Genomic DNA, 15,989 nt, shown 5'->3' with positions numbered 1-15,989 from the left:
AAACGAAGTCCTTCTGTTCACTAAAAGATATCATCAGTAGGAGTGAAAGGTAAACTACAGAGAAAAGATGTTTGCAGTGTTTGTATCCTAGGAAGGACCTGCATCAAAAATAAATCAAGAACGCCTACAAATCGGTAACACAGCAACTCAACAGAAAAACAGGCAAAATATTTGACTTCACAAAAGATGATATCTTCACAAAAGATGATACCTGAATGTCAAATAAGCATAAAAGACAGCATCAGCAGCATTAGTCATCAGGGGATGACAAAACCACAGTGTAACACTACCCACCCTCAGGACAGCGTCAAGTGCTGGCAGGAATGTGAAGCCACTGCATGAGACCAACTGCCAATAAACACGTCATCTGCCATGACCAGTCTCCAGTGAAGCTCAGGGTGCATGCGTCCTCTAATTCCACTCCTGGGCCCAATGAGATGCACCAAGATGTTCACCAAACCACTCGTACAAAAACCATCCAGCAGCACCACTCATAATAGCCCCACGCTGGAAATGGCACTAAAGGCATCAGTAGTAAAGCAGAAGAATAAACCGTAAAACACTCAATGCCAGCGATGGCAAAGGAGCCACTGGCCCACCACCGATGACACAGCAGAAACTTACCGAACAATGTCCAGGGAAAGAAACCTGGAACACACTTAAGTTATGCTCAGTCAGGCAAAACGAATCTAGTGTGAGAACACTGAGTAGCAGCTAACTCTGGAGAAGGGAGCACAGCAGCTGGCAGAGGGCATGAGGGGGTTTCCGGGGTGCCGACCATGTGCCTGATCCCAGACAGCATAACCTGAGTGGATCTGTTTGTTTATCAAAGCTCAGGTTAAAAACAGGCCTTGCAGGGCTGGGGTTGTGGCTCAGTAGCAGAATGCTTGTGTGAGGTACTGGGTTCAATCCTCAGCACCACATAGTAAATAATAAGGTTACTGCACCCATCTATAAATAAAAATATTAAAAAAAAAAAAAAAAAAAAAAAAGACATCGCAGCCCTCCTTCAGCACCCAGGCAGTAATGGACTCCAGAAAGCCCCATGATCACAAACTTAACATGTTCAAAAATGATTTCTTCTATATTAGGCATGACCCCCAAAGAGTCAAAGTAAAATATCAAAATGTATTTTCCTCTTGACCCTAACAATAAGCAAAACAGCACTGTGCAGTAAATGGCAGCCCACACTCCATCTCAAGGTCAGGGTCACTGGAAGAGATGGAGACTGGTGAAGGAGAACTCATCTGCCCCAACAGAGCCAGGCACTGTTCCACTTTAGCCAAGGTCGCCGGAGACACAGACTACAGCCCAAGAAAAGTTAAAAGTCCAAACTCAACATGAAATTCCACAATTTTTAAACACCAACAATAGTAACAACGTAAGCACCAGTTCCTAAACCCAGTCCCTCCAGTCCCTAATCCCAGAGGCCCAGACACAGACAGGCCCCAGCGGGCACTCTGCAGCACCTACTCCACTGTGATTTTCAACAGCATCATTTTGCTCAGTTATTACTGAGACTCAACTTTTTTCTGTTCCGAAGGTTGTGTTCTGGGCTGGGGTTGTGGCTCAGTGGTAGAGCACTCGCCTAGCACGTGTAAGGCACCAGGTTTGACCTTCAGCATCACATAAAAAAATAAGGGCTGTGGCTCAATGGTTAAGCACCTCTGGGTTCAATCCCTGGTACAAGGAAAAAAAAAAAAGTTTAAAGGGTACTGTTCATTATCTGTAAATAGAATTGATACAGGAGCACCCTGTATTAATTCGCCATTATTTTTTCTCTATCACTTTTAATTTCGTTAACTGAGCCACAGCACTCTTAATAGGAGCAATAATGGGCATCAGCCAGAGATGGGAGGAGCTGGGCAGGGCCAGAATTTGAAGTCAGTCTACGTTGAATGAGAATCCTCAGCTCTGCCTCTACCAAATATGAAATTTGGGCAAAATATTAACTCATTTGAGCCACAGTTTTAGCATTGAAAAACTAAGGATCCCATCCTGTTGCCACATTAGCCTCCCCCTATCGGCACTGGCAGCTCCGGGCTTGGCAGGAACTTCCTCATCGAGCCCCCTCAACTACCTGTGAGGCAGCTCCTGTGACTGCTGTATTTTACATATGAGGAAACAGAAGTTCAGAGATGTCCCAGAGGGCTCCTGGGTGACAAGTCACTGAGGTCGCCCCTGCTGCCCCATTGCAGAGCCTGGGTCTTAACCCCAGAGCTGCATAAAGCACCCAGTCCCACAGCCAGCAGGAGGGAGGGAGAGGGGAGCCAGGCTCCTTCCATCCCGTCCTCTTCAGATTTCATCATCGTCCTTCTGTCCAAAAGGGTCATTCCGATGGCTTTAAGAACGGCCACAAGAAGCCCCTGATCTGATCACCCCACGCACTGCAGCGGGAACACCGCCAGCCTCCTCCTGGGCAAGGAGTCTAATTCTCCTTTCACCGGGAGGAGGAGGAGGTCTCCACCAGCTAGGACGCGGAGAGCACCCGCGAATGGCTCATCCACTCGGCCCGCAAGGCCCACGACCAAGCGCTGGGAGCCACCCAGGCCGAGCTCGTCTGGTCTGCTCCCGCTTCTAATTGGGGAAGGCTGCCCAGCAGACCCTCATCAGCAGAACCCAGGCCGAGCCTCTGCCCAGCCCCGCTCCCAGGTGCGGGTGGAGGCCCAGTGTGCTAGCAGGGGCGGGGCCGGAGCACGGGTCAGCCAGAGGCGCGTGGCCTGTCTCCAAATATCAGGCCGAGTAGCACAATGAGCAGGGCTCTAGGCTGGGTCGGAACGAACCAAGGCCGAGCGGTGGAGCTGGAAAGGAGGACGAGATGAGGCGAGGCTTAAGGGTCAAGTGCTGGGCAGGGCAGGTCAAGTGGCTGGACTCTTACCAGGCGTTTAGAATGCCGTTCTCACTGGAGACTCCCGACAACCCCTGGGAGGGACGACCTGGAGCGCGGAGGGAGCTTCCTCAGGTCACCAGAGGCGCGCCCTCTCAGCCTGGCTCCCAGGCACATCAGCTCCCCTACCAGGTGCAGGCAGGCGGGGCCTCAGCGTGTGCTCCGCAGGATCCTCCCTGACAACCAACCCCCGGGCAGTGAGGCCCAAAGAAGGCAAAAATACAAAGGCCTAGAGAGCCCAGGAGTCTGGGAAAAGCTCAGCCAGTGCTGTAGCATTGAGCCGCCCAGGGCTGGGATGTCGCTCAGCGGGTGAGCGCTCGCCTCGCAAGCACAAAGCCCTGGGTTCGATCCCCAGCACCGCAAGGAAAAAAAAAGCTAATACATTGAGCCTCCCCAGGCAGAGGCTCAGGGGGCACCCCAGAGTCAGAGACGCCACTGCGATTGACAGCCAGGTGGCCATGGCAGCTGGCAGTGATTTCAATAAAGCCCAAGAGGGCATGTCCTGTTGTACCGCCTTTCCATAGGCTCTGGGTCCTTTCCTTCCCACAAAGCCCAGGAAGAACTAAATAATGAATAAGATAATGGTCCCAAACAACAGGGAGCTCACATGCAATTAAATCCACAAACGGGGGAAAAAAAGACTGGGCGCCTGGGTGTGAATCCTGACTTTGCCACTGCCACAGTTTGTGTCCTTTCCAAAATTCAGGTATCACCAAGGTGACAGTTTGAGAAGGAGGGTTGGCTTTTCTCTGAACTGGCTCCCTCCTTCCCTGGTTTCTGACAGAGGGGGGTCCCAGGAGCACCTGGGAAAAATCAGGTAGAAATCCCTCCTCAAAGGTCTTTTGTTTCTGAAAAGGAGCAACCAGGGAACTGAACCTGGGAATCAGATCAGCTGAAGAACTCAGGGCAAAGAAAAGACTACCACCTGGGGGAGAGAAAGGCCAGGGATGCAGACGCCTCCCTCAACCCAACACACCCGCTGACTTTCTGCTGTGAAAGAAAGAAGAACTCGCAAAAGATAACACACTTTCCTCAGCACTCACGCTAACATTAGCAAAGGAGCAAGGATTCAGGAATTCAAGGTGGCAGACACAGCGGCGTTGGAAAGAACATGCCCTCCAAAATGTGCGGAGGGGGTGTGGCTCGGGCAGAGCCCTTGCCTAGCAAGGACCAGGCCCTGGGTTCCAACCCCAGCACCAGGGGGGGAATGTGGGAGGGAGAAACCACAGGCCACCATGTCATTATATGACACGATTCACTTCCGGGCTCAGACCTGGAGCAGATGGCTGGGAACAGTTACCTCATGTGTGCTGTGGACATACTGAAGATGCCTACCACTCCTGGGGTTGTCAGGACGGAAGGAGTTGGTTTCTATCAAAGACCCACAAAGGGCCAAGCCTGCACTGAGCACCAGTCATGCTGCCTTCCCAGAGGCCCCAGTCAACAACCAGTTACTGTTACTGGCATTATCCTAACACTCAGGGACATGTTTTGATAACATTAAAACAGATGAGAGAACTCAGTTCAGAGACCTGTGGGGTTTCTGTAGCTGTTGAAGACATTTAATTATGGAATGCCATGCTACCCCCATGAAATGAAAGCAGATTATTAATTTCCCAGCAATTGTCACACCACATTGCTGAAATAGGCACCTTGGCTACAGGCCCCGGAGCCCAGAGGAGTCAGGAACACGTGGCGCTGAGATTTCTGCACAAAGGATGACTTCATTTAACATGCCAGACACCACCATTATTTTTTCACTACAAAAAAGACATTGATTTTCACACACAAACACACAATGACGGCCTTGCCTGCTACCAGAACTAAATAAAAGGAGTGAGAGCGCGGCTCGGCCACCAGCCACAGCAGGCCGAGGGGTACCTGTCTCCGTCTTGCTGGCGAAGCCCGCGGCCTGTTTGATCGCTGCCGCTGTGAGCGCTAATCCTCGGCTCCTCTTCAAGCCATGTTGCAGGACAGCTTCCAGCTGGGCGCAGAGACAGGTTACCCTGCGAGAGAACCAGCGACTCATCAATCTGCTCATGAAGGGAGCAGCAGGCAGGGCGGCCCCAGCCTCTCCCAGGAGTGAGTGGCCAGGTGCAACCCTGGCCTGGAGGTAAACGGGGGACCCTGGACGTGGGACGGGCCCTTGGTAATCGACCCGGCCACACACCCGTATATGTTGGTTTCACAGAACTCAGGGATGTCCCTGAGTCTCTCGCCTTCATCAGACTCTTGAACACACAGTGACTGCACAGGAACAAGGGAAAGAAAAATCAGCCCCAGCCAGCAGGGGCAGAAACCGATTTAAAAACAAATCAGATGGATGTGAAGAGGGCTTGGGCGTTAATTGCATCCAACTCACAAATTCCAACATCAATTCAAATCACGTGTAGTTGGAGGTAGTTGAAGGAACAAGATTACATTTTCGGAGACTGAATTCACCAGCCTACCTAATTGGAAACATTGTGTAATTTCATGGCCTGTTACTTGGAGTAAAAAAAACATGAATTCTGATCCTTGTTCTTTATTTTGTTATGAGATTACATCATGAACTCAGATCCAGAGGTGGCCAATTTTTCAATTAAGTTACCAATACTATACATTGAACTGAATTTATTTCTCAAAAACCAAAGAAATGGGAGATCTGGGAACACGTCTACAAAGAAATAAGGTCAGAGCCACAACACTCGATTCTTAGCAACAATCAAAGGGCTCCTGGACCTCTACCCGAATGGGTCTTGAGCTCCGAAACCCTTCCACTCACTCACGTGACCAAGGCTAAGAAACCCTGAATATCTCCCCAAATCCAGGTACTGTCTGGACTCAGGATACAAAGGTGGGAGGGAGACAGGCAGGGGCTCACACCTTACTACACCTGCACCATGCTACAGCGGGAGATTAACAAATAAGCTAACCAGTTCATTCAGTTAATGAGAACCTAGAAGAAAATTAAACGGGATGACAAGGCAGGTGGGGATGGGGCAAGGTCAGATTCTGTGGCCTGAGTTGAGGTGGCCTTTGAGTTACAACCTGACATAGCAGGCTGAAGAGAAGGACCCAGTGCAAAGGCCCTGAGGCCACCACCACCTGGCTCAACTCTGCCTAACTACAGATTTCCTGCTCCACCCCCTACCACACCTGTAGTAATAATGCTGCAGTTGTTTATCTCTGTGGGTGGCAAAACATTTTCATACCATTATTTCACTAGCTCCTCCTATCCACATTATGACATAGGTGAGGCACATGTTATCATCTTCATTTTATACATGAAGAAACGGAGGCTTAAAGACACTCGCGTGACCTCCTAAGTGAACAACAAGCAGCAACATCTATGCGACAGGCGCACCCCACGAGCTGACCCGCCACACCCCCACCAGCACGACACGCTTTGTTCTAACTCAGAAGTCATCTCATCCCCATGCCCAACCCTTACTTGAGCTATTCTGTCTACACCGCGCAACACAGCCTCAGCAAGCATGGTGCTCCCGCCTTCCCTCGTGCCAGTGGACACCAATCCGTCCAGCATTCGAGGCTACCACTGCCAAGGGAGCAAAGCTGGCCCTCCACAGAGGAGGCTAAACCTTGCCCTTGGTCTCAACTGCACTCTCGGGTTTCCACCCCCTATCTCCATCCCCTGTACCAACTCCCCCACCTGGACACAGCCCCCGTGCCGGGCAGATGTCACTCAAACATTATATGTACTTTTGCTGGCCTCTCTACCTATATTTGAGAGCTTTCTAAAAGCTAGACACGTACCAAACTACCTAATTCTACAGGAACCAAAACCAGGGCCAGCCCTAGGCCCTGCCTCAGGAAAAGCAAACGACCAACCTCAGACTGCGTCTAGGGTCCTCTGTAACTAATAAAGTCTCTGCCTTTAAACAAACCTCTGCAAATACAATGATCAGTTTAACAACCCCTGGCTCCAAAGCGCAGTCAGTGACTGCCCAGCCAGCTCCAGGTAAAGCCTGGCACCTGCAGCAGGTAAAGAGCAGGAACCAGTCCCTGAGGACCAGGTTCTGCATGAGCTCTGCCTCCCGGAAGCACCAGCTCACAACCAAGCCAACGTGGCAGGAAAACCCAGGTGCCACCAGTCCTGTATGAGCACGTGACCATGCCAGCTTTGAGAGGGACATTCCTTCTGACACCCCCCGGACCCCTCTTTACCTCCCCATTTGACCTGAGCTTAGGCGACTGGTCATCAAGACTTCTCAAGTGTCCCCTCCTCCAGGAAGCCTTCCTGAGTGCTTCCTCATTCTTTGTACATCAGCACTTGCAACTCCCTCTGTCAATGACGTGACGTCCATGGTTGGCTACACTCCTACTCTTGCTGAGATGCCGCCGCACTCTGGACAATGCCCCTCCCCTGAGAGGTCTCACATCATGGACACACATCCCGAACTTGACGTTCAGTCAGGTAAGACATGCATCTCAGAAGACATTATGTAATTTCTAAATCGATCCAGGAACTTCCCTTTAGCTTATGGTGGGCATATGGAAGCACTGATCTGTAACCATGTCACCCAGGACTTTCCATGACTTCCTGTCTTTGTCAGTAAGATGACAATCCTACAAAATGAAAGGAGTATCTGCTTTTTCACAGCTCTTCATCTGCTCAGCCCAGTCCCCACTATTTACCAGAATGCTCTCTGTTACATGCTCTTTGCTTTACTGTGGCAGGCTGCTGCCTCAGTGGCATTTTATATCAACTTCCATTCCAACTTAATGAATTGAGATGTTTTTAACTAAGGAGGGCACTTAGTTATAGTGGATATTCTAATGTTTTAAAAAAAGCACCAGTTGACAAAATCACTCCAAGATTGGATGCATACAGTTGTTTACCAGATGAATGAATAAATAAAATGTGGTTTATCCATGCAATGGAATACTATTTGCAGACAAAAAGGAATAAAGTACTGATACATGCTATTACATGGATGAACCCTGAAAATACTATGTTGAAGAAAACAGACCCCCAAAAAAACATGCACGAATAATCCCATGAAAAGGCCCAAAAAGATAAACATAGAAACGAAAAGGCAATTTGTCTAGGGCTGGGACAGGAATCTGGGATTAGTGTAAACGGACACAAGGAATTTAGGAGGATGCTTCAAATGTGGTGACGGTTGCACAACTCTATAAATTCACTAAAAATATTGTATTGAATCTTTATTAAATTGTACACAACAAGGGGTAAATTTTTGTGGTATATAAATTAGAACTCGATACAGCAGTGTAAAAAGAAAAACTTTCCTGAAAGTGCTCAGGAAAAATCTGGTGAAGAAGTGAAAGAATTTACGAATGGAAAATAAAATAACTTCCTCCTGCTGAATCTGAAACTATCCACCAACACCAGCACTGCAGGACACTGCTGGAGCTCGACAAGTTTACTGCTAAGACTCTGTAAGCATTTGTTTTCTTGAGCTTTGTCCTGTATTTCAAGACTGCTCAACCTGCAACCTTAATTTATACTAAAATTCCCAAGAACAAGATCAGTGGCCCATGCCTATAATCCCAGCTACTCAGGAGGTTGTGGCTGGAGGATTGCAGGTTTGAGGCCAGCCTGGGCAAGTTAGCAAGGTTCGGTCTCAAAATAAAGTTTAAAAAAGGGCTGAGGACGTAGGTCAGTGGTGGAGCACTTGCCTAACATGCTCCTGGTGTTGGATCCCCAGCACCAGAAGAAAAAAAATCCTAAGAAAACAAATCCTGTATATTTTTTTATGATAAATACTAGAACACAAGACAGGATAAGTAATAAATGCTGCATTTTTATAAACTGTATCTAATGATGGAAGAGCATATTTCAAACTGAGTTTTCCACTATGTTACAGCTTCGTGGGATCTTTTTGAGAAAACCAAGAACAATTATAAAAATGAATAAGATGATCCTCATAAAGCTCCAATGTTACCTGGAATGGAGTCTGTAGTACCCATAAAACTCAGCCAATTAGCAGCATTAGCCACATCTCAGATTTAAGATGGTACAATAATCAACTAGCCTTGCTAAATGACAATCATGTGAAATGGGCCCTGCCCTACATGTATGTTTTACAAATTAAGTTTGCAAACATATTCACACAATTTGCTCACAAGCTTCACTGGCAGAAATCAATCCTAAACTATAATCTGTAAGACAGATAAAGATAATAGAAATCATTTAAAACAATATTATTTACACTGGTGGAAAGTTAGAAATCACCTACATATTTAACAGTTGGGGAACTGGTTAGACAAAGTTAGCACAGCCTATAATCAAATGCTATTTAGCCCTTAAATACATTTACCAAGAGCTTTATATGATATGCAACATGTTTATAATATAATGTAAAATGAAAAATGAACAGGTTGTAAAATTGTATATTAAGACTGTTCTCAACTGTGCAACACACACGCACACAATTCAGAAGGGAATTATGTTAAAAAATGAAGAGTCATTTGGTGAAAGATTGATCAGGTTTTCTTGCCCTCACACTTTCTTGAACTAAGCTTGTTTTCTAAAACAAGCATTAAAAAAGTATTCATGACTCAAGAACCAGAAATACAGCGACCCAGAGATATAAAGAATGAATAAATATGGCCTAAAGGTTATATTGAGTAAAACAAATATGCACCTATTTAAAATGCATACAGAAATGGAAAATACCATTTTTTTGAAAATACCATTTTTAAAAGCTTGAACTACAATGTTAAGTGAAAAAAAGCAGGTCTACGAATAGAAATGTTTCTAACCCACAAATTTTAAAATACTGCAATAAAAGAATAATATCAAGGAGATTCTTTTTTTATGTACAACTATAATGTGCCAATTTAAAAAATGTGGGGGAAAAAGGTGGTTTTTATAAGCAGACAAAATAAGAGAGGGGAATTCCATTCACGACAGTGACAAAGGCAAAATAGATCATTTTTAACAGGAAAAATACAAGTCCTATATAAAGAAAACCATAAAATTTTATTAAAGGGTATAAAGATCAAAAATAAATAGAAACTACTGGATATGGAAGCACCAAACTGTCATCCCAGTAACTCAGAAGGCTGAGGCAGGAGAATGGCAAGCTTGAGGCCAGCCTCTGGATCTCAGGGAGACCCTGTCTCAAACTTAAAACTAAAAAGGGCCAGGGATATAGCTCAGCGGTAAAGTGCACCTGGGTTCAATCCCAGTACTGGGGGGAAAAAATAAAAAATAGAAACAACATTTTCCTGAAGGGAAGACTTATTTTTAAAAATGTCAGTTCTTCTCAAATTCATGAATAAATTTAATATAATCCCAATCAATTGCAATAAGGACTTGGCACAGAGAAGTCTGAGGGACAGAGATAAAACAAAGTGATGGAACAGCACAGAGAGCCACCCCCAATGACAAGAAAAGGTGGAAACATTTTACATAGCAATGGGAGCACGTCCATTCAGATGGGCGAGAATGGGCCACTCAGCCAGGGCTGACACCAGGGCCTGAAAGAAAGTAAGGATGAACCGCTATCTCAAAACACAGATGGAACGCAATTCCAGACGAATGGAGATCAAACAAAAATGCTAAGTGTATAAAAAGTAAACGTGTAAAAATAAGAAAAATCATTCTTTCTGCCCTGAGGACAAAACATTCACCAGCTCACAGAGCTCATCACATAAAATGTTAAAATACAACGTAAAAACGGAGAAGCAATAAGTGACAGGCAGAGGAAACGCTGACAGCACGCACAGCTGTGAAGGGTCCACGTGAGTTTCTACAAATGGATTTTTAAAAGATAAGCAACTCAAAAACCCAAATCTTAGCAAGGTGAACAACAGAACAGGAGGAAACGCATTGACCAATAAACACAAAAAGATGAAGCAGAGCAACAATGAGACACAAGGCAGGACCAAGGACCTAAAACCAATCGCAGCGCACGCAAGCGTGGGGACAGGCATATGGTTGATTGGAACAGGAATTGCTACATTTTTCTGCACAGAAATTAGGCAGTATGATTTTTGAAATGCCCATACCCTGTGACCCAGCAATCCCACTTCTAGGAAGCTACCCTACAAGCACTACTGATGAGAAAATGAGCAAGACATGAACAGACAGTTCACCAAAGGGGATACACAGATGGCCAATAAGCACAAGAAAAGACGCTGAGCATCCTAGGGAAATGCAAATCACACTGCAGGGAGCCACACCAGCACCCAGCACTGGCAAGGATGTGGAGAAACCAGATCAGCCACAGCAAGCACCGCTGGTGGGCCACTCTGTAAAAATATGCAAATGCATATGGCCTAGCAGAGGTACTCACTCCCGGGAAATTAAGACTCGCATTCTGCACATGCGCACATACCTCCTTGTTTGTAGTAGCACTATGTGTAACAGCCAAAACTCAAAAACCACCCACAGGACCTTCAAGGAGCTAATGATTAAACAAGCTGTGGTGCAGCCAGACCATGGAATAGTCTTCAACTTACAAGGGAACACCACGCTATTGATAAACGCAACAACCTAGATGAGTCTCAAGAGCACTATGGGGGGGGGGGGGGGGGGATCCCAGAAAACCACATACTACAGGACTCCATTTATATACACTTCTTGAAATGACAAAATTATAGAAATGGAGACCAGGTCAGCACTCGCAAGAGTTAGGGACAGAGAAGAAGGAAAAAGGAAGGATGTAGGTGTGGTCATAAAGGACAACAGGAGGCTCCTGTGAGGGTGAAATGATGTGTCCCTACTGGTGGGAGAAACCAGAACTACACGGAAGATAAGATTGCACAGGAACACGAACACAAACACACACACACACACACACACATTTCTGTTTTGGGGTTTTTTTGTGTGTGGCACAGGGGATTGAAACCAGGGACTCAGACATGCTAGGCAGGCACTCCACCATTGAGCTACATCCCCACACTTCTTACTATCTCACTAAGTTGCCCAGACTAGCCTTGAACTTGCAACCCTGCTGCCCCAGCCTTCCTGTGCCACTGGCATTATAGGCAGGCACCACTGCACCCAACCAAACTATAGAAATTTGAGAAACTCTCCTAGGATTTTTGTGAGATGTTACCTTTGGCAAAAACTGGCTAAAGAGCAAATGGGATCACTCTTACATTGTTTCCTAAAACTGCATGTAGATCTATCATAATCTCCAAGTTAAAAGTTTAACTAAAGAAGCATGATACAAAAGCACTTGTAGGCTGAGACATATGTATACACGAACAGGTTTGTGGTAGCACGGTTCACAATGGCAAGAGCAAAACACGATAGGAGACACATCCATTAACAAGGAAATAGTCCAAAAATACAGCATTCCCACATTCAACCCCTTACACAGGCATTTAAAAACTGAGACGGGGCTGGACTGAAGCTCAGTGGCACACTAGAGCACTTGCCTAGCATTCGCAGGCCCTGGGTTCAATCCCCAGCACCACAAAATAAATGTTAAAATAAAAAACAATGAGATGCCACATTTGATCAACCCTGAGAAGCCCTTCCCGCCCACATGCATTTTAACATCTCTGAAATCGGGTGTGCCTCATTATTGATTAAATTATAGAATTAAAATTAGCATTGATTTTTCTTTCTTAGCTACACATAAAGATGCCACAATGGTAAGCTGCTCTATTATGTTATCTACTGTTCTAGAACAATGCCCATGGTATAGCCAAGTTAATTAAAAATGAAAAAGCAGGCTACAAAAAAGCAAGCCATGTAAGTGGTGTGATTCCATTGGAAGGAGGAGGAGCAGTCGGTCTGGGAGTGAAATCCCTCTCCACTGATGCACCCTTTACATCTTTGGGTGAACTGAGCAAGGGAGCCGGGGCTGCAGGCCGGGCATGTCAGCCGGTGCACAATGTCCTCCCATGCCCTTGCTGGGTCAGACACCCCAGGACCACAGAAGCGCCTGGGCACAGAGCTCTCAGTCTGGTTTCCATGCTTTGATCCAGAGTGACCCGCCTGTGTGCTAAGAGAATCACAGATCAGAGACAAAGGGCCAAAGGGGTCTGTGAGAAAGATGGCACCCATCTAGGAGAAAGTCAAACCAGGCCTTGTGCCATGGGTCACATGAACATAAACTCCAGATGGATTAAAAGCTTAACTGCAAATAATAAAAATCTTACCAAGAAAAATGACACAAAAAAGACCACATGCACAAACTAACACTGGGGAGGATCTTAAAAATACGGATGACTCAGAAGCTGGGAGGTCGACAGGAAGTTATATGGGTTAATAAAGAGTTGACCATGTCCACATCATGTAACTGCAAGAATGGGATCGCAATTGAATAAGTTATACTCCATGTATGTATAATATGTCGAATTACGCTCTACTATCATATACATCTAAAAGAAACAAAAATTTTTAAAAATAAACAATTTAAAAGTCAGCCATATGAAAATTTCCCAGCATGGAACATAATGGATCCCATTGCCTGCATTTACAAAGACGGATGCATTGGAAAACAATATCTGCCATGCAAAGAACAGATTGCCATAATACACAAAAAGACAAGGGGAAGAATAATAAGCAAATGAGTAAATAGCATGAAGTTTTGCACAAAAGAACAAATCCAGTCAACAAAACACATACTTTTCTTGGAAAGACACTAAAATTTATTAGCAACCGAGGGAATACAAATTGAAGTAGCAGTGAGATGCCGCTCTTCACCCTCCAGGCTGACAAAACATCAGAACGCTGAAGACTACGGCAGAGAGGAAGAGCCGGGGAGTCCCAAGCGCTGCCAGTAGAGACTCTTAGAAAGCTAGCAGCCCTTCCCCGGGCACGGCAGCCCAGCTCTGGACATCAATACAGAAGAACTCAAGGCCTGCACGCGAGGTAAGGTGCGCAGGGTGTCTACTGCTTCACCGTCCAGAGGAGAGACACCTGCGGCTGGTCAGTGTCCTTTCGCAGGCAGCACTCCGTCCTGGGTCAGCTTTATCATGCAATATACTGCAGCCTTTAAAACAGAATTGTTAGGACTATTACTTGGAAATGTTCTGGCAGGGAAATGCTAAGAGAAAAAATAAAGGGACCGACCATTAGATAGGATCCCATTTCTGCTCTGTGTGTCCGTGTTTCATTTGAAATGATTACATGAGGATGAAAAAAAACAAAAAGACAGCAAGCAGAGAGGGCTGGAGTGTGGCTCCGTGGCAGAGCACTTACCTGGCACATGAGAGGCCCTGGATTTGAGCCCTAGGACCACCCCCCACCCCACACACAGACACAGCAGATGGTTCCTGGGTCATTCGCTTAAGTTACCCAAAGGGATGAAAAGCATGCAGAAGAGATCAAACAGGGCCCTTCCCCTCAAACGACAAAAAACAATGGACAAAAGAACACAAGCAGAGCAGCAGTGCAGACTCACGCAGAGCCATTTTCAAGCCACCACAGATGCAAAGGTTGAGCAGAGCCGAGAGGCTGTCCCTGCTGCCCACCCAGGCCCCACTGCCAGCCTGCCCGCCTGCCCACCTGCATCCACAGCAGAAGCTGTGCTTCTGGAACACAGAAAGGACTGTGTAGTATCTTTCCTACTTTCCTCTCTGTACCCAGGGAACGCTGTTTGTGTCATCACCTTAATGTGTCAAGAAAGAAAATGAACCAGCTCACCAGTCTTTGACTTCTCTGATGGCCTATGACAAGAACACAGGAGACGGTGCCTTGCAGTCCCACCTGGAGCTAACCTCTGGCTCAGGTGGCACACAGGAAGGGCATAAGTTGTGAAAATGGTACACAAAAGGCCAAAGTTGAAAAAACAAAGCCTTAACAGATGGAGAAGTACCCCCACACCCCAGCAATGCTGCCACACTTCCCTCACATCCCTGCACATCACGTTAGCTCTTCCCCCTACCCAGGAAGAGCCCAGAGTCCCCACCCTGCCCACTTAACCACTGACTACCCACAGTCAGCCTGACACTGTCTATTATCATCCCAGGCCACGAGATTGTTACCACAATTTCCACGTCCATCTCTTGGGCTCCACTTGGAGTTCCTTGACAACAGCAACCATCTCATCCAGTTTGCCTCCCAAATGCCACACCGCACCTTCAAAATAGGTATCTGTTGAATGGAGGACTTCATGAATGATCACTCTGGCCTTTAATTTCAGTACGTACTCAAATACACAGGTAAGGGCTGTGGGAACAGCTCAGTGGTAGAGCACTGGCCTAGCACGCACAATCCCCATAACATCACACACACACACACACACACACACACACACACACACACACACACACAAGCATGTATGCCTAGTCATTTTTTAAAAAGCATATTAAGTTTATCAAGTTCTCACTTGGTGTGCCAGCAAACAATACTGCAGCCAGTCCTCACCGTAACCCTTGGATGTAGGTACCAAGATCATCCTCTGATTCTCTGTGGTGCAACTGAAGCTTAGAGAAGATAAAGCAGCCCAGAACCACATGGCTGGTCATCAGTGGCTTGTGCCCGCAGTGGGCAGGAGGGTATATCCAACACCAAAGTGCACACTCAGGCTCACTGCCTCCCCAACACAGGGTGATGATGCGAAGGCGGTCACAGCGGTGCTTACGTGCTGTTTCCTGGGGGCCGTGCATTGCTCCTTCTTAGCAACCAGCAATACATAAAAGATAAATAGTGATTTAAATTTGGATACAGAGATGCTCAGATTTGTTAAAAGTCCTAGAATTCCACAATTGCTAAAAATAAACGTTTTCCAAAAAGAAATCAATTCATTTGATCAATACAGTGAAATAAAAACACAGGGCTGGGGATGTAGCTCAGGGTAGAGCACTTGCCTAGCAAGTCTAGATGGCATATGTGTGAATATCTACTAGGGAGTCTCTAAGTGGAAATAAAGTACTCAGGGTGGATGTCAAACCCAATTAAACCCCGGGAGTTTTGCCAGCATAACAAGATTTATAACACCCAGTCAACACCTCACACTAAAGAGGCTAGCAAGAAACACATGACACACCAAAGATCAAAGTCACCTATGAACCCACAGAGACGCTGAAAAGAGGAAAAATGCCTCCAAAAAGCTGCTCGGTTTCGTAAGTGTCCAGGGGAACATGTGACAATTTCAACTGCATTAAGAATAACATTAGGGAACAGCAAAGGGCAGCTGGTTTTGTTTTTTAGCTTCCTGAAAAGTCCAAA

The 15,989-nt window shown here is 46.3% G+C and overlaps 1 protein-coding gene across 6 annotated transcripts in view; it reads right to left on the bottom strand.

Annotated features, from left to right (window-relative positions):
• Positions 1–15,989, bottom strand: part of SNX29 (sorting nexin 29) — a 389,392-nt gene that overhangs the window by 347,628 nt on the left and 25,775 nt on the right. For 4 of the 6 annotated variants that reach the window (XM_079121408.1, XM_079121409.1, XM_079121411.1 and 1 more), the window contains exon 4: positions 4,769–4,893. The exons of 1 other annotated variant lie outside the window; for it this stretch is intronic. In XM_079121408.1, coding sequence (XP_078977534.1) covers positions 4,769–4,893 — 125 coding nt within the window. Of the gene's footprint in view, positions 1–4,768; positions 4,894–15,989 lie in introns of those variants that run through there. One more of the 6 variants, XM_079121410.1, reaches the window with a different exon arrangement.

This window comes from Sciurus vulgaris (assembly GCF_902686455.1).
Source record: "Sciurus vulgaris genome assembly, chromosome: 18".
NCBI lineage: Eukaryota > Metazoa > Chordata > Mammalia > Rodentia > Sciuridae > Sciurus > Sciurus vulgaris.
This window is presented reverse-complemented; position numbering and strand designations above follow the sequence as displayed.